The sequence below is a fragment of the Hyperolius riggenbachi genome, chromosome 4 (genome assembly GCF_040937935.1).
Source record: "Hyperolius riggenbachi isolate aHypRig1 chromosome 4, aHypRig1.pri, whole genome shotgun sequence".
Lineage (NCBI taxonomy): Eukaryota > Metazoa > Chordata > Amphibia > Anura > Hyperoliidae > Hyperolius > Hyperolius riggenbachi.
Genome location: NC_090649.1, coordinates 468,762,581 through 468,784,577, shown reverse-complemented (window position 1 = coordinate 468,784,577; position 21,997 = coordinate 468,762,581). Strand labels below are relative to the sequence as shown.

The 21,997-nt window shown below is 45.0% G+C and overlaps 1 protein-coding gene across 7 annotated transcripts in view; it reads left to right on the top strand.

Moving 5' to 3' along the window:
• Nucleotides 1–21,997, top strand: part of USH2A (usherin) — a 1,078,291-nt gene that overhangs the window by 667,053 nt on the left and 389,241 nt on the right. For all 7 annotated transcript variants that reach the window (XM_068232882.1, XM_068232881.1, XM_068232884.1 and 4 more), the window contains one exon: nucleotides 6,979–7,607. In XM_068232882.1, the coding sequence (XP_068088983.1) occupies nucleotides 6,979–7,607 (629 nt within the window). The remainder of the gene's footprint in view (nucleotides 1–6,978; nucleotides 7,608–21,997) is intronic.

The following is a 21,997-nucleotide window of genomic DNA, read 5'->3' as shown; positions in this document are numbered from 1 at the left end:
ATGGTGCACGTTATGCAATCAGTGCAAGTTGCATTACCTTATTACCACTCAAGTTACAAGCTACCTTAGCAACCCGAATGTTGCCCAGGTTACTTGGGTTGCGCTAATTGCGCAACCCAAGTAATATTAAAATTAATTGGAGCTCTCTGTTTATGGCAACTTTACTGGAGTTAACCTAACATGGCCCAGGGAGAGATAACTCACAAGATAAGTTTTGGGAACCATCCCACGTATTACACATCAATTCAGGGTCTTTTGAAAGCACTCTTGAAGTGAGAGGTATATGGAGGCAGCCATATTTATTTCCTTTTAAACAATACCAGTTGCCTGGCTGAACTGATGATCCTCTGCCTCTAATATTTTTAGACATAGACCCTGAACAAGCATGCAGCAGATCAGGAATTTCTGCCTGAAATCTTTCTGGATTAGCTGCATGCTTGTTTCAGGTGGTACAGACACTACGGATGCCAAAGAGATTAGCAGGACTGCCAGGTAACTGGTATTGTTTAAAAATAAATAAATATAGTAGCCTCCAATATCTCTCTCACTTCAGGTGACCTTTTATGGGCCGCCATATACATTCGCAGTTGACTGCAAAGTAAAGACCATGCTTCTTTATCTGAATTTTATGTAATAACTTGCACAGCACTGATGTACGCCAAATCGTTATTTTTCAGTAATGAAGGATAATCACTTTAAAGGACACTCGAGGTGAAAATAAACTAATTAAATAAACGATTGTATCGATCTTCCTTCTCTTAAAAAGGACTTTTTAAGATATTCCACAGTTTTATTTTATGTTTAAATCTACGTTTTAAGTGTTTTATTGTTTTTGCTCTATGACACATCCATAGAAGTAGGCCAGAGCTAAAATCTATGAACTAATGACACTTTTTATCTCTTTCCTGCACTCAGAAGCCATTTTCTGCTAGGAAAGTGTTTTATAGTTGGAATTTCTTATCAGTGTAGGTCACACTGTAGTCACTTCCTGTCTGAGTCAGGACTGAGTCAGCCACTTACATACCTGATATTTAACTCTTTCAGGCAGTGTCACTTGTCACCTCGGTATCCTTTACCTTTAAACAGGATGATGTTTAGCAATGACAGCTGTCTCTTCTGTACGGAGCCGAGCTTTCCGTATCCTGCCTCAGGCAGAACTCTTTTTATAAGTCCATCTAAAAAACATTAAAAAGACAATAGTTCTGCTTTTAATAAATTAGTACAATGGGGTCAGGAGTTTAGTCCCGTTATGCACTTTAAAGTCCTTCCAGACTTAAAGTGAGTCTCCGGCCGGAGGTTAAGCAATCAACGTTGGCCGTCATTCTGCCGGTCTCAGAGGAAGGTCATCCTCGGACCGAAAAAAAAACCAAAATAAAAAAAACAACCCACAAGTCACCACGAGAACCTTCCCTTCCAGCGTGTAGCCCATTCCGCATTATATGTGCGCAATATATATAATAAACATTCTCAAATTCCCCACCTGACATATTTTGTTGCGTTCTTAAAACCCGTGACATTTGAAGCTTAAAAAAAAAAAATGAAAAAAGAAAAGCTATTTTAAACAATTACCAAATGCAACTATATCTTTCTTATTTTATTTTATTTATTTTTTTAAGGTATATAATAAAATCGATGGCTCTGGGACCATCAAGGAACGAAAAAGAAAAAAAATATCATAAATGTCAAAACTTGCTCTGGGCAACGAGCAGGGCTCCAGCGCTTCCCCCCGATCTGCCGTAGCAATTTTCTTACTTTATCAGGATGTGCTTTATAACAATGGCAGAAGCTCCGAAATTACAGCTGTTATACTGATCAGTGAACGTCTAACGCTGCTGTTATTGCACCATGTTCTTCTTCTTGTACCTAGAGAGCAGTAAAGCCCTGCGTATAATAAAAGGCACCTGCATTTTAAATGAAATTTCAATTGAAAAACTTAACAGCCCTTCAAATTGCAGAATTTAACGCAGCCCACTAAAGCTTAAATAACATGTTCCCTCCACACGTTAAGGTTCCCTTTCTTTTCCTCTCTCTCTTTTTTTTTTTCCTCTCCCCTCTTCCATTCAAGGTGACTTGATTGTGTCGGGTGGTGAAATTATTTACAATTAAGGAGGCTCTCCGGGGGGCTGCAGTCCGCGTAGCCGGCGCGCGGCGCCTTGCGCGGGCATATGGCGGAGGAGCTTTCTGTATGCGTTTCGAGCTCTTGAACCTTTATGGTAATTGAATCTGTTAGATTGCTGAGTGGAGAAGGCATTAAAACCTGTTAACCCAAAGGTCAGGTGTGTGCATTGTTTATTTATCAGGGGGCATGGCAGCGCAATCGGCAGCTTCTGTCACCGTCACCATAAAAAATCACCTACAATATTAACAGGGAGTAGATAAATGGCGAAACGTGGGCGAGAATTACAAATAGCGACGCTGCTAGGGAAATGAAGACGCTGATCTCGGGAAAAAAAAGGAATAGGTTATGTGTGTGATAGGGATGCGATGGTGGCTCTGCCTCTGTGTGACTTGTCATGGGGAAATTAAAAACTCAGTTATTAAGTCCAGAAGTTTGCAGATAATGGGTGTGGCTTCTCTTTTAATATTGTACATTTTTTGAACCGTCTCCAATCAAGATAGTCAATACGGGGTGTAACTCGGAGCTGGATCATCCACGCGGCAAGCCTAGGCTGTTGCCTAGGGCCTGGAGAGAGTCTAGGGGCCTGGTGGATGCTAGCTCCCACCAAATCTCATAAAAAAAAAAAAAGCCAGGTGACCATCAACAGTGGGCAAAAACTGCTATCTAGCACAGGGCCCATTTCATCCTAATCCTTTTCTGGTGTAACTACACTGCCATAGCTCCCAACTGTCCCATTTTTGGAGGGACAGTCACTCTTTAGGAACCAAGTCCACTTGTCCCTCTTTTAGGACTGATGTGTCATGATGGCATCTATGTGAATATTTTTTTTCTACTTAAAAAAATTGTTTAATTGACTCTAAACGTTATTCTCATCCTTTAAATAGATGCATTTCTCATTTCCAAATTGTAATGTAAAGGAAACCTAATGATGATATAAAGGACTGGTGTGGTATAAATTATGAAACAACATCAGGGGCGTAGCAATAGGGGGTGCAGAGGTAGCGACTGCATTGGGGGCCCTTGGGCCAGAGGCAAGGCCGGTTCAAGTAACAATGGGGCCCTAGTGCAAAATTAGCCTGGGGGCCCCCTCAACTGACACACCCGACCAAAAAGCGTCATTAGAGGCCCTTTGTTGCAGCCAAATTTCCCTCCTGGGCCCCTGAGCTGGCTGCTGACCTTCGCCCAATCACCTCCCAACTTAACAGACTCTGCAGAGTCCCTGGAGACCAACAGTTAAGATGGGGGAGGGACACCTTGGGGGCCCCTACAGGCTCTGGGGCCCTGGGTCAATTGCCCATTTTTTCCTATGGTAGCACCGGCCCTGGCCAGAGGGGCTACAAAGGGCCCTCCCTCAACTACAGTATTAGCTCTCTATTGGTCCTGTGCTCATAATAATCACTTCTACAGTATATATACTTTAACCACTTTACCCCCAGCGGTACGAATTTCTCTGCCCCCTTTTTCCCCCCTAAAAAAACAGGGACGGAGAAATCCGTACCTTCCGCGCTACCGCCGCTGTCCGCGCTCCCGCCGCTCGTGCGCGCGCACCAGCCGCTCGTGCACGCCGCCGCCCGCTCGCCCGGAGATCAATGAACGGGAAAATCCATTCCCGTTCGTTGATCTAGCCCCCGCAATGATCTGCTGCTTCTTTCAGAAACAGAGAGATCATTGTGAGTCTCCCAGCCTCCTACTGCTTCCTGTAAGCGTCCTTCCGGACGCTTACAGGTCGCATGTAAACAAACACTCTGTGGCCATCTTGTGGCCAAATAGTAAACTACACCCTAAAAGCATTTTACATATTCAAACATTACATTTACACAATAAATTAACTCATTACCTCCCACACTCCCCAATTTTTATTTTTTTTTTGTAATTAAAAAAAAAAAAAAACATACAATATAAAAAAAAACATAAATAGTTAGCTTAGGGACTGAACTTTTTAAATAATTATGTCAGGAGGGTACAACACTGTTACTTTATAAACTGCGGGCTTGTAATTAGGGATGGACGCAAAACTGAAAAAAATGCACCTTTATTTCCAAATAAAATATTGTCGCCAAACATTGTGATAGGGACATAATTTAAATGGTTTTATAACCGGGACAAATGGGTTAATACATTTCATGGGTTTTAATTACAGTAGCATGCTTTATTTAAAAACTATAATGGCCGAAAACTGAAAAATAATAATTTTTTCCCACATTTTTTCCTATTTCCCCATTAAAACACATTTAGAATAAAATAATTCTTGGCATAATGTCCCACCTAAAGAAAGCCTAATTGGTGGCGAAAAAAACAAGATATAGTTCATTTCATTGGGATAAGTAATAATAAAGTTATAGACGAATGAATGGAAGGAGCGCTGAAAGGTGAAAATTGCTCTGGTGGTCAGGGGGTAAAACCCCTCAGTGGTGAAGTGGTTAAATAATGGTAATCAATAACACACTGTTCCCCATCCCCTTCTTGCACCTCTGACACTGTAGTTGCCATTGGCAGGTTTTGGTGCACCGTATGAATTGTTATGTATAGAGGGCTTTCGGGACCCCATTGTAAAACCTGCATCGGGGCCCACAGCTCCTTAGCTACGCCACTGAACAACATCTTTAGAGATATGTGGGCCAACCCCAATTTACCCTGTCACATAGGGCCCAGGGGCTGGCTGCTTCTTAACATAATGCAGAGTGGCAGCGGATCGTTCTATATAACCTCTTTCCAGTGGGACAGGTCCACATTGAGATAGGCTGTACAGTGCTTGAACATTGAAGAGGAGTAAAGGGGACCTGTCCCGCTGCCAAAAGGAGGTAATGTATAATGCTCCGCTGCCGCTCTGCATTCTTTACAGGAGCTGAACCCCCAAGCTCCACCTCCCCTTGCGATGGTGGGGTGCTTGTGGGCTATTGTTATACCTCTGAAGATGCGTATAATATTACGGAAGGGTTTGGGGGCTATTGTTACACCCCCGAAGATGCTTATAATTTTACGGAAGGGTTTGGGGGCAATCGTTACACTCTGAAGATGCTTCTAATTTTACGGAAAGGTTTGGGGGCAATTGTTACACTCCGAAGATGCTTATAATTTTATAGAAGGGTTTGGGGGCTATTGTTACACTCCGAAGATGCTTAAAATTGTATAGAAGAGTTTGGGGGCTATTGTTACACTCCGAAGATGCTTCTAATTTTACGGAAGGGTTTGAGGGCAATCTTTACTCCCCGAAGATGCTTCTAATTTTACGGAAGGGTTTGAGGGCAATCGTTACTCCCCGAAGATGCTTCTAATTTTACGGAAGGGTTTGAGGGCAATAGTTACTCCCCGAAGATGCTTCTAATTTTACGGAAGGGTTTGAGGGCAATCGTTACTCCCCGAAGATGCTTCTAATTTTACGGAAGGGTTTGAGGGCAATAGTTACTCCCCGAAGATGCTTCTAATTTTACGGAAGGGTTTGAGGGCAATCGTTACTCCCCGAAGATGCTTCTAATTTTACGGAAGGGTTTGAGGGCAATCGTTACTCCCCGAGGATGCTTCTAATTTTACGGAAGGGTTTGAGGGCAATCGTTACTCCCCGAAGATGCTTCTAATTTTACAGAAGGGTTTGAGGGCAATCGTTACTCCCCGAAGATGCTTCTAATTTTATGGAAGGGTTTGAGGGCAATCGTTACTCCCCGAAGATGCTTATAATTTTAACTTGCATGCAGATTGTATGCAGCTTAGAATTTGGTTTGGACATTTAAAAATGTCAGGAAGTGAATTTGATTGGCCTGATTCCAATCTGCACACCATCTGCATTATATTTACATCTGCTAATTATGATTATGCAAAAATTCGCAATTCCAGCCATACGTAATTACGATTTGGATTCAAATGATGTTGTGTAATCCATTCATAATTTTGTGTAATTTTTCGTGTAATTTTGTGCCAACTTTAGTGGTAAATGGAACCCCCCCCACCTTTAAAGTAAATTTTGAAAAATTCAAAGGGTAACTAGTTTTAAACTCAGAAAAATTACCATTTTTCCTTTGCATTTTAAAAAACAATTTCTCAAAATCTACAAGGTCTTTTCCCCACTATTCCCCTTATTAATTAGTAATTAGTAATTTTGGTAATGATAGCATATATGGGGGCTTTGCTATTAACCCGCAAAAATCAGCATGACATTATGCGACAATGATGCGAAATTGCAAAATTTCGGTTCCTGATTTAACATTTACAAACAAAATTAATTAAGATTTTACTTGAAATTTCATATTATGCTTTTGCATCATAATTGCGAATTACAATGCAAAATTATGATTATGCCAAATGTGTGCTCATCACTTGCCTTAACCCCTAATGGCGAGAAGACACAGCAGGAACGCTCTATTGGACAGGAGAGCGTAAGCTCTGCTGCCAACGCTCTGCACAGTCCGGGGAGAGCACATTAGATTGGGGGGTTGGGATGTGGGAGGAAAGCGAAGAACATACAAATTCCATACATAACATCAGGGCCGGTGCTTCCATTGAGGCAAAGGGGGCAATTGCCCCAGAGCCTGTGGGTGGCCCCCCTTCCTTCAAGCTATGGTGACCCATAACAGTGGTGATGCTGTATGTACACTGCATATAGGAAAAGGAGGAGGTGAATAATGGTAACAGGTCTGTGGGTGATTTAGGGGGGGGGGGTGTAAAGGCCCCCCAAGCTACTTTTGCCCCAGTGCCCCATTATAGCTAGAATCAGCCGTGCCATTCATATAGTGTCCTGGCCCAGGTTTAAAACAGAAACCCAGTGCTTGATTGAAGATTCTGTATGAAGAAGTGTTATCAAGTCCTGTCTATATTATCATTATTATATTGTTGATGTAGTATTACATTTTGTTTCTCCATCACAGATCCAGGAGCCGTCAAGCCACCACTACTCTTCAGCCTCAAATCAAGATCCGTAACACTCATGTGGTCAACCCCAGTGAAGCCCAATGGAATAATAACTCATTTTAACCTCTACCAGAATGGAAGCCTCCAGGCCATAGTCCTTGGAAACCACTCACAGTACACTTTTCATAATCTAATCCCATTCACAAGATATCACTATCAGTTGGAGGCATGCACAATTGCCGGTTGTTCACTATCACAGGAGTCACTAGACATAATGACCCACCCAGACTTACCCAGTGACATCCCACCACCCGATCTCCATTCTGATACACCAACCTCTGTGATGATTCGATGGAGGCCTCCACTTCATCCCAATGGTTTAGTGGAGACGTTTGAAATTGAGAGAAGGCTTAAGGGGTCGGAGAATGTCTACAGCCTGGTGAAATTGCCTGGACATCATCCGATGGAGTACCTGGACCAAACCAATGACATCAGCCCGTGGAGAACCTATGAATACAGGATTATCATGACTACTATTAATGGTGGAAGCAACAGCAGCAGGTGGACTGAAGTTACAACCAGACCTGGCCGTCCTGTAGGAGTGCAGCAACCAGACGTGACAATACTAGGACCGTACACTGCAAAGGTATATTGGTATATTACCTCTAAAATAATCACTTTATACTGTACATCTCCAATGTATTGCTTTGCTTTCCAGATTGCAGAAACCTTAAAATCTGTCACCACTACAGCAACATCAACATTATGTCTAGGAGAACTCATGGAGAAGCATGTGATCAGTTTGGTCAGGTGATAGATATGTAAGTCTCTGATTTGATAGTCATGATCATGTGCTATAGCAGGATGTGATCGCAGCAAATCAGAGCTTTGCAAATCAGCTGATCAAACAAATCTGAAACATCTCCATGAGTAGCATGTGTGCATAGCTTAAAGAGAACCTGTAACAAAAAAAAGTTCCCCTGGGGGTACTCACCTTGGGAGAGTGAAGCCTCTGGATCCCAATGAGGCTTCCCTACTCCCCTGTAGCTGCAGGCAATCCAGCGCTGGCTCCCCCGAAGTGTCCCAGAATCCTCCATCGACAAGCATTGATAAGCGCTGATTTATTTACCTTTCCTGGCTCCAGAGGGGGCACTGTTGTGGCTTTCCGCACAGAGATAGGCGAAAATAGTTAATCTCCGTCGGGTACACTCTACTGCGCAGGCGACTTGCGTCTGCGCAGTAGAGCGGCCCGACAGCGATCGGTTACTTCCGCCTATCTCTGATGCGGAGAGCCAATACTGCGCCTGCGCTGGAGTCGGGAAGGTAAATATTTACATCCCGGCTGTTCGGGGAGCTTTATCGCCGCCACCGTGGGACCGAGGAGGACGGGGAAGCCAATAGGGTCCGGAGGCTTTCCCCACCCGAGGTGAGTATGGCCCAGGTTTTTCTCAACACATGTTTTCTTTAAGGTTTGCCATGTGTCTTTGTGCAGCTAACCGAGGTGGGGTTTTTCTCCCTTTTCTCCATAAATCTAAAAATAATTTTCAATTACCCCGCCCATTGAATAACAACCGCACTGCTTCATTTGCCCTCCACTCCCCTGCATAGCAACATAACACATTGCTAGACAGCAGGCTAGTGACCCGCCGATACAGTGTCAGACCTGCAATGTCACCCGAAGGATTGGATACCAATCCCCACTGGGCGTCACTCATCGTATGTGTGTAAGAACCTTAACAGCTGATTGCTGGCCTGGAACTTGTGAGCCATTTGTTTGTGTTCCACGCTTTGTTGAAATATATAGTAACTAGCTGATGGCCCAGCGTTGCCCTGGTATGTATTTGGCTGGTGTTGGCGCCACCCACTTTTTCTAACCCTAACACACAAACACTAAATAACTCAATGACCAAGTTTGTGAGCTTTGCGGTTTTTGGCATCAATAATTTGCTGTTTGATGATTGGCTGTTTGTGGCTCTGCCCCTTTTTCTGAATTTGAACCCCAGCCACCCAATGTCCAACTGTACCAGGTTTGAGACTTGTGCCATTAACAGTGCAAGAATGGCAGCAATTAAATATTCCCCTTGAAAATCAATAGGTGAATTCTGATTGGCTTTTGTAGGCTCCACCCACTTTTCTGAATATTAATCCCAGTCATCCAGTGACCAACTGTGCAAAGTATGAGAACCCTGCCAATAATAGTGTAAGAATGGCTGCAGTTTACATGTTCCCAGTGAAATATGTATTTGGCTCCGCCCACTTTTTGGTTATGGGGATAAAAAGGATCCTATATGTTATTCCAGGTAAAGTACTATGTGTGTGTGCCAAATTTCATTCAAATCCGTTCAGCCATTGTTGCGTGATTAAATAACAAACATCCAAACTTATCAAGCGGAAGGTTTTTATGTCCTACTGGCAGAGTTGCTCAAATCCAAATTCGGGAGATACCCGGACAGTTCTATCCGGATATCTCCCAGTAAATCTGTGCGGGCTGGACGAGGGGGTCAATCTTACCTGTATGACGTCTTCTTCGGTCCGTCCCTGGCACCTCCCACGATGCGGTCCAAGAGGCGGTCACGTAACTACAAACACTTCCTCCTTCCTGGTTGAAGGAGGAAGTGTCTGTAGTCACGTGACCGGCGCATGGAACACATCGTGGGAGGCACCAGGGACGGACCAAAGAAGACGTCATACAGGTAAGATTGATACCCCCCACCACCAACCCGCACAGGTTTACTGGGAGATATCCGGATAGAACTGTCCGGGTATCTCCCGAATTCGAATTTGAGCAACTCTGCCTACTGGTGTGTCAGAAAGGAGCAGGACTAAAGACCAGATTAAATGTGGCCATCATTGGCTGTGACCCTTGGCTGGATCATCCAAATGAAGACGTGAATGACACCAGCTGACTCTGCGATGATGGCGATGTTGAAATCGCCTCCAATGATTTTGGGGATATCAGTAAGCAGAAAGTGGGGCAGCAAAGCAGAGACGGAGTCTAGGAAGGGACTGGATGGGTCGAGGGAGCAATAAATGAGTGTAAGTGAAAGAGAACTTTAAACCAAAGTCAGATTTACCCTTATTCCGCCCCTGGGCCTCTTTTCTATTTGCAGTTTCCTCTTTCAAATGCTGCAGCCTAGGCGCTATTCCATGTCCAGCCACATACCTCGGCATCCAGTCCTCTTTAAAGCCGAGCGGAACTCAGAACTTCCTCTCTGCTGTAAATGATAAGCAACAGCATAATAGAAAAACATTTCTTTGTTGCAGCTGATAGAAATCCTGCAATAAATCTGCAGTGTGTCTACTTCATGCTTTAATGGAGGCAGACATCCTGGCCTGTATGCAATTAACTTTTTCATCTGAGTTTTCTCCTAGGTGATATTTTCACAACTTGTCAAAAAATGCATTTTAACCTTTTGCCGACCGCGTCACGACGATCGGCGTGGCCGCAGCAGCAGCAGCCCCAGGACCGCCTAACGCCGATTGGTGTAAAGTCCTGGGGCTCTGTTTTGAATGTGATCGCGCGCACGCTGCGCGCATCTCATTCTCGGAGGGCGGAGCTCTGCCCCCTCTTCAGTATCCTGTTAAATGGCGTAATCGCCGTCTAATTACCCGTACAGCGCTGCGATCAGCAGCAGCGCTTTACTGGGGACAGCCATGTGACACGGCTGTCCCCTCTGGAGCCACAGAGGTGATCGGCTGTCATAGGCTGAAGCCTATGACAGCCGATCACAGGGATTGGCCGGCGGGGGGAGGGAGGGAGGGGGGTATACAACAGGAAAAAAAAAAACACACTTTTTATTTTACCTTTTCGAGACCATGTGGATGAGATCCTACGCCGCACTTGTGGCTGTTCTAGACTGATGCGGCGTAGGATCTACGCCGGCTTGCAGTTTCCGCTCCCGACGCGATCGTGCGCACCCGGAGGGGGAGATTAAGCTGTCATATGACAGCCGACATATCCCCCGAGTGATCAGCAGCCATCGCGTATGGCTGCTGATCACGTGATCACTACGATCGCCATCCGATCGTAATGATCAGTTTGACAGCTGCAGCGGCAGGGGGGAAAAGAAGAGGATCCACTCACCTCCCTGCCGTTCCCGCGACGATCGGTGCCCCCCTCCGCTCTGGCCGGCATCTCCGCTCCGTCTGACATCAGCGCCGGGTCCCGGCTTGATGACGTCATCAAGCCGCGTCCCGGAACTGATCGTCAGACAGAATGGAGATGCCGGTCGGAGAAGAGAGTCCCGTGCGGCTCATCGCTGGAGCCTGGAAGGTGAGTGAAGGCTGCTGGCAGAAGGGGGGGGGGGGGCACATGCCACCATGGGGGGACACAAAACCAGCCAGCCACAGACGGGATCCGGCCGCCTGACCCCCCCAAACGCGTGCACCCCCCTCCCGCGCAAAATGCCTGGTCCTTAAGGGGGGATAGGCGGCCGGTCCGGAAAAGGTTGAAAAACCCCAAATAAACAAACACAAATAAACAAACAAACACTTGGGGGGGGGGGGGGGATCAGACCCCACCAACAGAGAGCTCTGTTGGTGGGGAGAAAAGGGGGGAGGAATCACTTGTGTGCTGTGTTTTGCGGTCCTGCAGTTTGGCCTTAAAGCTGCAGTGGCCAATTTAATGAAAATGTGCCTAGTTTTTAGGGGGGTTTAACACAGCAGTCCTCAAGAGGTTAAACCACCATCAAACAAGAAAATACACAGAATAATTTTGATGTTACTTTTTTCACCTGCTTTTTGATACTTTTTGATTTAAAAAGTGCTGAAACTTTTTTTTAACTACAAGATGAAAAACTATCTACTAGGAGAAAACTCAAGAGAAAAAGTGAATTGCATATGGCATCCTGTGTTTACATTTAGCTGCTTTGCCCAGGCAGCCAGCTGACACAGCTGAGAGATCAAATTACAGTTGTGATTAGTCACAGATGAGGAATTAGACAGGCTAAGCTCTCTAAGGGTTTGTTCATACTGCAGGCATTTTCGTCTTTTTTTTTTGCCCGCCTGCGGTTATTCAAAACGCCGCCCCGACCGCGTGGCCAATGAATGTCTATGAGAAGGTTCATATCAACGCGGGTCTTGCACGGTGCAGCTAGTAAAGCGGTGCGTGTTCCATTTTTGGGGCGATTCCTCCTCAATGGAAGGTATAGGAAAATCAGCGCATTAAGGCAAATGCGTTGTTAAGAATATTTTTATGAAAGTGCCCGCTTCCTATCCATCCCAACTCACTCCCCCTCCGCGCTCTCTCCAAATCGCCGCTCCCAGCGTGACTCCAGCTAGCATGTCACGCTAGCTTGATTAGTTGAGCGCCCACGCTGGGCAGGGAGGAGGCGGGGGAGTGTCCGATCTTCTGCCGTTATCATGCGACGGCAGAAGGGAAGATGATTGGACATACTGTGCATGCGCAGAGCAGTATGTCCGGGTCAGGGGTCAGAAGAGTCGGCCGGTAACGGGAGCTGTAGCAGACGAGCGGGACCCGACGGCAGGGAGCGAGGGGAGCGGTGAGTATGTCCTTTTTTTCCCTACACCATGCTGCAGTTATTTTACCACAGCCTGTGGGCTGTGGTATCCTTTAACCTCTTGAGGACCCACCCTTTACCCCCCCTTAAGGACCAGCGCTGTTTTAGCTGATCTGTGCTGGGTGGGCTCTACAGCCCCCAGCACAGATCAGGGTGCAGGCATAGCGGCCAGATCGCCCCCCTTTTTTCCCCACTAGGGGGATGATGTGCTGGGGGGTCTGATCGCTCCTGCCTGATGGGTGTTGCGGGGGGGAGGGGGGGCACCTCAAAGCCTGTCCCCAGGCTGTCCCCTGTCACATGGCGGCGATCCCCGGCCGCTGATTGGCCGGGGATTGCCGATCTGCCTTACGGCGCTGCTGCGCAGCAGTGCCGTACAATGTAAACAAAGCGGATTATTTCCGCTTGTGTTTACATTTAGCCTGCGAGCCGCGATCGGCGGCCCGCAGGCTATTCACGGAGCCTCCCGCCGTGAATTGACAGGTGCTTCCTGATTAATTAGCCTGCAGCCGGCGACGCAGAACTGCGTCGCTGGTCCTGCAGCTGCCACTTTGCCGACGCGCGGTATGAGTGCACGGTCGGCAAGTGGTTAAAGAACATACAGTAAAAAGCTGTATCGTGGCCACTTTTCGAAGCGCTTTTGCAGAGCGATTTAGATTTTCACAGTTCAGAAGTGAACTCTTTCACCCAGAAAAATAAAAAATACAATGTATTTATTCTTAAAAGCGTTTGGGAAATCGCTATACAAATCGCTTTTTCAAGGACTATCTTCCCTATACCTTCCAAAAACTATAAAGGCAGTACAACACTCTAAGGTTTTGCCTTGTAAGACTGTCTGAGAAGTTTTTTAATTATTATTTTTTTGTAATTCATCAGGGATGAAGCTTTGGAGAGCTGGAAAACTCCCATTGTTTTGGCTCACAGACAAAGTTAATTCAGGGGAAATTAGTGTAACCAAACAAGAGGGATTTTTGGAGCTTTGGAGCTTGCGTTGTGTAAACACACACGTGCTTCCATAGATATAACCTTGTACAGGTGCCAGAATGACTGCTGCCGTGATCTGATCAGCAGTGCACAAAAGCTGCACGTCCGCGCAAATGCCAGCGGCTCATCTCAAGCTTGTATCATCTTACCATTTATTTCATTTAAGAAAAGAAATGCGATTGGGATATACCTACTACAATATTAATTGAGAATCAGTCTAAAAGCTTGCCATTTCCCTTCAGTGTCTTCCCCTTGTAGTACATTATCCCAGTTCACCAAACTTACTGCCTGCCTGAGTTGATTGAACTTTGCTTTTCTACAATTCATAGTTTTAGTAGTCCTGCTGCCCCGTGGCCTATCAGTCACCAGATCAAACGTTATCATGTTGTGATCACTATTTCCCAAATGTGCTTGAACCTGCACATTTGATACATTATCTGGTCTATTAGAAATGATCAGATCCAGTAACGCATTCCCCCTAGTTAGTTCCATTACCATTTGAGTCAGGTAATTGTCCTGTAGTGATGCCAGAAATCTGCTGCTTTTACCAGAATGGGTAGTCTCAATACTCCAGTCAATGTCTGGAAAGTTGAAGTTGCCCATAACTATGACCTCATTTTTACTTGCAGCTTTTTCAATCTGCTGTAGTAATTGCAATTCTGCAGCTTCATGAATATGTGGTGGCCTGTAGCATACCCCAATAAGCAATTGGCAACCTTTATATCCACCATGAATATTTACCCAAACGGACTCCACATCTTCGCAATCTTCATCCATCTCATAATATTACTGCATTTACTATTTAAGGACCACTATCGCGAAAAAAGTAGGAAGTTAAAATCTGACAGAACTGACAGGTTTTGGGCCGGTCCATCTCCTCATGGGGTAACAGCATTTCCTAAACAGTAGTTGCAAAGTCTAACTGACACAAATGTGTACAAGTGAGTAGGGAGGCTGCCTGGTATTCTACTATTTTGGCAGTAAAACTGCTGTTCAGGAAATGCTGTTGAAAACAAAGAAAACACAAATAATTTCCCATGAGATAGGCTGGCCCAAAACCTGTCGGTTCTGCCAGATTTTAACTGCCTACTTTTGTTGAGATAACGGTCCATTAAATTATTCTATTTAGACACTTGCTTTTTAAGTTTATAGTTATATTTTAGTCCTTTTATGGTACAACCTCAGTTTTAAAATGTGTGGCCAGCATAAAGTATATTTATCTGATTTTAAGGTTGCTTTGTACCTTTAATAAAATTAGAAAAAATTCTGTTGCCATCTGCTTGCATAAACTGAGCAAAAACAAGGGAAAAAATATAGCATTTGGAAAGTTATTTACAACTTCATAAAAAGACTTGTGCTCCCAAAATAAAATGGCTCAATATAAATTCAGCAATTTATGTTCTGTTTAAAAAATATATGAAATATATGCAGGACACATGATTTTACAGTTCCCGAAATATTCCTTAAATGAATGCAGCTATGTTTTTGAAACTACTACAGTTTTTAGTGTTTGCAAAAATAAATAAATGAACCCAACACTCAAAAGCACAATCTTTAACATCCAACTCAACTATTTCTTTCAGTCTTATCCCTTTTGCATTACTCTATCCTTAAAGAGACTCCGTAACAAAAATTACATCCTGTTTTTTATAATCCTACAAGTTAGCTATTCTAATGTGTTCTGGTTTACTGCAGCACTTTCCACTATCACAGTCTCTGTAATAAATCAACTTATCTCTCTCTTGTCAGACTTGTCAGCCTGTGTCTGGAAGGCTGCCAAGTTCTTCAGTGTTGTGGTTCTGTGATGCATCTCCCCTTTCCTGGCCCCTCTATGCACACTGCCTCTGTATAATGCTCTCTTGAGATACAAAAGGAAGGCTGTATACAGCCTGCTTGTGTATGAATGTATTTTCTATGTGTGGACATACTGTACATCAACCTACTTCCTGTTTTGGTGGCCATTTTGTTTGTTTATAAACAAACTTTTAAAAACTGTTTTTAACCACTTTTAATGCTGCGAGGAGCGGCGGAATTGTGACAGAGGGTAATAGTAGATGTCCCCTAATGCACTGGTATGTTTACTTTTGTGCGATTTTAACAATACAGATTCTCTTTAAATAACCTAACAATATACTCCTACTTCCCAAACTTCATCAAAACTCACCACTAATGGTCCTCAGATTCAGGGTCATGTGATTCCATGCTCCAATCAGACAACCTGGGTCCTCCTGGTTACTAATATTAAACCTTATTAACAACACTTGGGCATTAGATTTCTAGAACGACCCAGAACTGACAATAAGGGTGTGGGTATGCTCTTTACAAAAAAAAAAAGAATTCAAATTATATTATGTAGTAAGACAAACAGTGTTTGCAGCCAACAGGGAGTCCCTGCATATTCTTCAGGTTGGGAATGAGGTGGAATTTTCAGTCTGTCAGTTACAACATTGGCCTTTGGCTGGAACTGGTGAGCAATGGCTCATAAGTGACCATCTGCAATTTTCTAGATACTCCACCCTCTTTATGCTTTGCAATAGAGCAACACCATGTCTGCCCCCACAGTGCTTAATTCAACAGTCATTATTTGCTGGTGTCAGATGTCTGGGGGCCTGAAAAAGGTAGCAAGTTAGATGTGAGGGGAAACTTGATGAAATTAGTATTTAAAATCTGTAAGCCAGACAGGCACATAAAAAGCCAATCTCTTGGCAGTAACAAAGTTCCTTCGGTAGACAGTGTATCTGTATATGGTGTAACTATTGTATGTGCAGCAACGGAAGAGGTAGTGATGTATGGGCAGATTGACCAACACGCACACACGCACCAGTGCTATACTAGGCAGCCATGTGGGACGCAAATGGGGAAGATGGTGCAGCTAGACACTACTGGCAGATGAAACAGGTGAGATTTTAAAGCATGGGCGCCAGGGGCACATTAACATTTGGGCGAAAGTGGCCTAGGGTTCCGTCGCATTTGCCACGCACCCAAGCAACCACGATGACCGGGAATTTTCCAGCTTGCTCGATCAACATGTTTAACTGATTTTGGCCAGAAATCGGTCAAACCACATGCTTGTGGCTGCGCCAATTTTTATTTCATTCGATAAAATTATCGAATCATATACTTGATCGAGCTGCAAACTAGATGCATGGCCACATTAACACTTATGGATTTTCCCGCTCGATTATCCAATATCCAATCAATCACATTTCGAGCTTTTTCAATCTATTTTGACCTATCCAAAATTGAAACAGTCAATCAGACTGGATGAAAAATCTGTCCACTGGGGGTGGGTCAGGATCTGTGGTCAATCGACAAGACATAGCTAGAGTTGGGCCGAACGGTTCGCCTGCGAACGGTTCCAGGCGAACTTTGGGGGTTCGCGTTCGCCTGCATCAGGCGAACTTTTGCGGAAGTTCGATTCGCCCCATAATGCTGTATTGAGCAAAATTTTTAGCCTCCATTTCACTGCCAGCAGACATGTTATTGTCAAACACACTGCTTTCAGTGTTAGAGAACCCGCCCACCCTCCCTTCAAGCTAGGTCCTTTATACCATTTGACTCAGTTGTCTGCCTACACTAATTAATTATGGGACAGCTGCTACACACTCTGCTAGGGAGATTTTAATTCCTCCCACCTCCCTACCCTTCTACCCTTCTACCTATTCCCTCTTCTGCCAGGGAATTATACTATTTTAAAAACCAGTATACATCATACCATAGCTGGTACATCATACCATAGCTGGGAATACATACATGAGTATACATCATACCATAGCTGGGAATCGAACCCAGATCTCACTGTGTGGTGGCCACGTCACCCTAAGCACTGTACCACTACAGAAGTAAGTGAAGCTAGCCTAAAATTTAACATTTATGCTCAATGCAATAGAACCATTAGGTTGCTTAAAGGAGAACTGTAGTGAGAGGTATATTGAGGCTGCCATATTGATTTCCTTTTAAGCTATACCAGTTGCCTGGCAGCCCTGCTGATCTATTTGGCTGCAGTAGTGTGAATCACACCAGAAACAAGCATACAGCTAATCTTGTCAGATCTTACAAAAATGTCAAACACCAGATCTGCTGCATGCTTGTTCAGGGTCTAGGGCTAAAAGTATTGGAGGCAGAGGATCTGCAGGATAGCCAGGTAACTGGTATTGCTTAAAAGGAAATCAATATGGTAGCCTCCATATACCTTTCACTACAGTTCTCCTTTAAAGGGAACCTTAACTGAGAGTGATATGGCTGTTTCCTGTAAACAATACCAGTTGCCTGGCAGTCCAGCTGATCTTTGTGACTGCAATAGTGGCCGAATCACACCCTGAAACAAGCATGCAGCTAATACAGTCTGACTTCAGTCAGAGCACCTGATCTGCATGCTTGTTCAGGGGCTGTGGCTAAAAGTATTAGAGACACAGGATCAGCAGGCAATTCAGGCAACTGGTATTATTTTAAAAGGAAAAATTAGCTGCATGCTTGTTTCTGGTGTGATTCACACTACTGCAGCCAAATAGATCAGCAGGGCTGCCAGGCAACTGGTATAGCTTAAAAGGAAATCAATATGGCAGCCTCCATATACCTCTCACTACAGTTCTCCTTTAAGCAACCTAATGGTTCTATTGCATTGAGCATAAATGTTAAATTTTAGGCTAGCTTCACTTACTTCTGCAGTGGTACAGTGCTTAGGGTGACGTGGCCACCACACAGTGAGATCTGGGTTTGATTCCCAGCTATGGTATGATCTGGTGTTTGACATTTTTGTAAGATCTGACAAGATTAGCTGCATGCTTGTTTCTGGTGTGATTCACACTACTGCAGCCAAATAGATCAGCAGGGCTGCCAGGCAACTGGTATAGCTTAAAAGGAAATCAATATGGCAGCCTCCATATACCTCTCACTACAGTTCTCCTTTAAGCAACCTAATGGTTCTATTGCATTGAGCATAAATGTTAAATTTTAGGCTAGCTTCACTTACTTCTGTAGTGGTACAGTGCTTAGGGTGACGTGCCCACCACACAGTGAGATCTGGGTTCGATTCCCAGCTATGGTATGATCTGGTGTTTGACATTTTTGTAAGATCTGACAAGATTAGCTGCATGCTTGTTTCTGGTGTGATTCACACTACTGCAGCCAAATAGATCAGCAGGGCTGCCAGGCAACTGGTATAGCTTAAAAGGAAATCAATATGGCAGCCTCCATATACCTCTCACTACAGTTCTCCTTTAAGCAACCTAATGGTTCTATTGCATTGAGCATAAATGTTAAATTTTAGGCTAGCTTCACTTACTTCTGTAGTGGTACAGTGCTTAGGGTGACGTGCCCACCACACAGTGAGATCTGGGTTTGATTCCCAGCTATGGTATGATCTGGTGTTTGACATTTTTGTAAGATCTGACAAGATTAGCTGCATGCTTGTTTCTGGTGTGATTCACACTACTGCAGCCAAATAGATCAGCAGGGCTGCCAGGCAACTGGTATAGCTTAAAAGGAAATCAATATGGCAGCCTCCATATACCTCTCACTACAGTTCTCCTTTAAGCAACCTAATGGTTCTATTGCATTGAGCATAAATGTTAAATTTTAGGCTAGTTTCACTTACTTCTGTAGTGGTACAGTGCTTAGGGTGACGTGTCCACCACACAGTGAGATCTGGGTTCGATTCCCAGCTATGGTATGATGTATACTCATGTATGTATTCCCAGCTATGGTATGATGTACCAGCTATGGTATGATGTATACTGGTTTTTAAAATAGTATAATTCCCTGGCAGAGGAGACCCTCCTCCCTCCGGTAGGAGGGAGGAGGGAATAGGTAGAAGGGTAGAAGGGTAGAAAGGGAGGAGGGAGGTATTAAAATCTCCCTAGCAGAGAGTGTAGCAGCTGTCCCATAACTAATTAGTGTAGGTAGGCAAATGGTATAAAGGACCTTGCTTGGAGGAGGGAGGGTGGGCGGGTCCTCCAGCAGTGATGTGTATTTCACTCAATTAGGTGTGGCTCCAGGTATTAGAGCTTTTGAAACATGTTTTCTATCATTTTTCCAGTTGATAGAATTTTTTAAAACTTTGAAAGTTCGCCTCCCCATTGAAGTCTATGGCCTCCCCATTGAAGTCTATGGCGGTTCGCGAACTTTTTCGCGAACCGAACCTTTCGCGGAAATTCGCGAACAAAGTTCGCGAACCTAAAATCGGAGGTTCGGCCCAACTCTAGACATAGCGTTGCACTGCGTCAAACAGTGCAGTGCTGCAGATCAATCAATTTTCAATAGATTTCCACTGTGTGTGCTAGAAATCAATCCATCTCAGATCAGATTCCGATCATAGAGGGATTGATTGTTTTGCCACATCAGGTGACAATCTATTAGTGTTGGGCGAACACCTAGATGTTCGGGTTCGCGAACGTTCGCCGAACATCGCCGCGATGTTCGGGTGTTCGTGCCGAACTCCGAACATAATGGAAGTCAATGGGGACCCGAACTTTCATGCTTTGTAAAGCTTCCTTACATGCTACATACCCCAAATTAGCAGGGTATGTGCACCTTGGGAGTGGGTACAAGAGGAAAAAAAATATTTGAAAAAAAACTTATAGTTTTTGAGAAAATAGATTGTAAAGTTTCAAAGGAAAAACTGTCTTTTAAATGTGGAAAATGTCATGTTTCTTTGCACAGGTAACATGCTTTTTTTCGCCATGCAGTCATAAATGTAATACAGAGAAGAGGTTCCAGGAAAAGGGACCGGTAACGCTAACCCAGCACCAGCAGCAGCAGATGTGATGGAACAGGAGGAGGCGCAGGAGGAGAAGGCCACGCTTTGTGAGACACAACAACCCAGGCCTTGCATGAGGACAAGAAGTGTGCGGATAGCATGCTTTGTACCGCCATGCAGTCATAAATGTAATAAAGATAAGTGGTTCAATAAACAGGGACCACGCGGCAACGCTAACCCAGCAGCAGCAGACGTGATGGAACAGGAGGAGGCGCAGGAGGAGAAGGCCACGCTTTGTGAGACACAACAACCCAGGCCTTGCATGAGGACAAGAAGCGTGCGGATAGCATGCTTTGTACCGCCATGCAGTCATAAATGTAATAAAGATAAGTGGTTCAATAAACAGGGACCACGCGGCAACGCTAACCCAGCAGCAGCAGACGTGATGGAACAGGAGGAGGCGCAGGAGGAGAAGGCCACGCTTTGTGAGACACAACAACCCAGGCCTTGCATGAGGACAAGAAGCGTGCGGATAGCATGCTTTGTACCGCCATGCAGTCATAAATGTAATAAAGATAAGTGGCTCAATAAACAGGGACCACGCGGCAACGCTAACCCAGCAGCAGCAGACGTGATGGAACAGGAGGAGGCGCAGGAGGAGAAGGCCACGCTTTGTGAGACACAACAACCCAGGCCTTGCATGAGGACAAGAAGCGTGCGGATAGCATGCTTTGTACCGCCATGCAGTCATAAATGTAATAAAGATAAGTGGTTCAATAAACAGGGACCATGCGGCAACGCTAACCCAGCAGCAGCAGACGTGATGGAACAGGAGGAGGCGCAGGAGGAGAAGGCCACGCTTTGTGAGACACAACAACCCAGGCCTTGCATGAGGACAAGAAGCGTGCGGATAGCATGCTTTGTACCGCCATGCAGTCATAAATGTAATAAAGATAAGTGGTTCAATAAACAGGGACCACGCGGCAATGCTAACCCAGCAGCAGCAGACGTGATGGAACAGGAGGAGGCGCAGGAGGAGAAGGCCACGCTTTGTGAGACACAACAACCCAGGCCTTGCATGAGGACAAAAAGCGTGCGGATATAGCAGCAATGCTTTTTGCCGCCATGTAGTCATAAATGTAATACAGATGAGAGGTTCAATAAACAGGGACCGGAAACGCTACACCATCCCAGATGTTCATTGGTCATGTTACTTGTTTGGGGTCCTGGAGTGTTGCATAGTCATTTCCAATCCAGGATTGATTCATTTTAATTTGAGTCAGACGGTCTGCATTTTCTGTGGAGAGGTGGATACGCCGATCTGTGACGATGCCTCCGGCAGCACTGAAACAGCGTTCCGACTTAACGCTGGCTGCCGGGCAAGCCAGCACCTCTATTGCGTACATTGCCAGTTCGTGCCAGGTGTCTAGCTTCGATACCCAATAGTTGAAGGGTGCAGATGGATTGTTCGACACAGCTACGTCATCTGACATGTAGTCCTTGACCATCCTCTCCAGGCGATCGGTGTTGGAGGTGGATCTGCACGCTTGCTGTTCAGTGGGCTGCTGCTGCATGGGTGTCAGAAAATTTTCCCACTCCAAGGACACTGCCGATACCATTCCCTTTTGGGCACTAGTTGCGGCTTGCGTTGTTTGCTGCCCTCCTGGTCGTCCTGGGTTTGCGGAAGTCAGTCTGTCGGCGTACAACTGGCTAGAGGAGGGGGAGGATGTCAATCTCCTCTCTAAAGTCTCCACAAGGGCCTGCTGGTATTCTTCCATTTTGACCTGTCTGACTCTTTCTTCAAGCAGTTTTGGAACATTGTGTTTGTACCGTGGATCC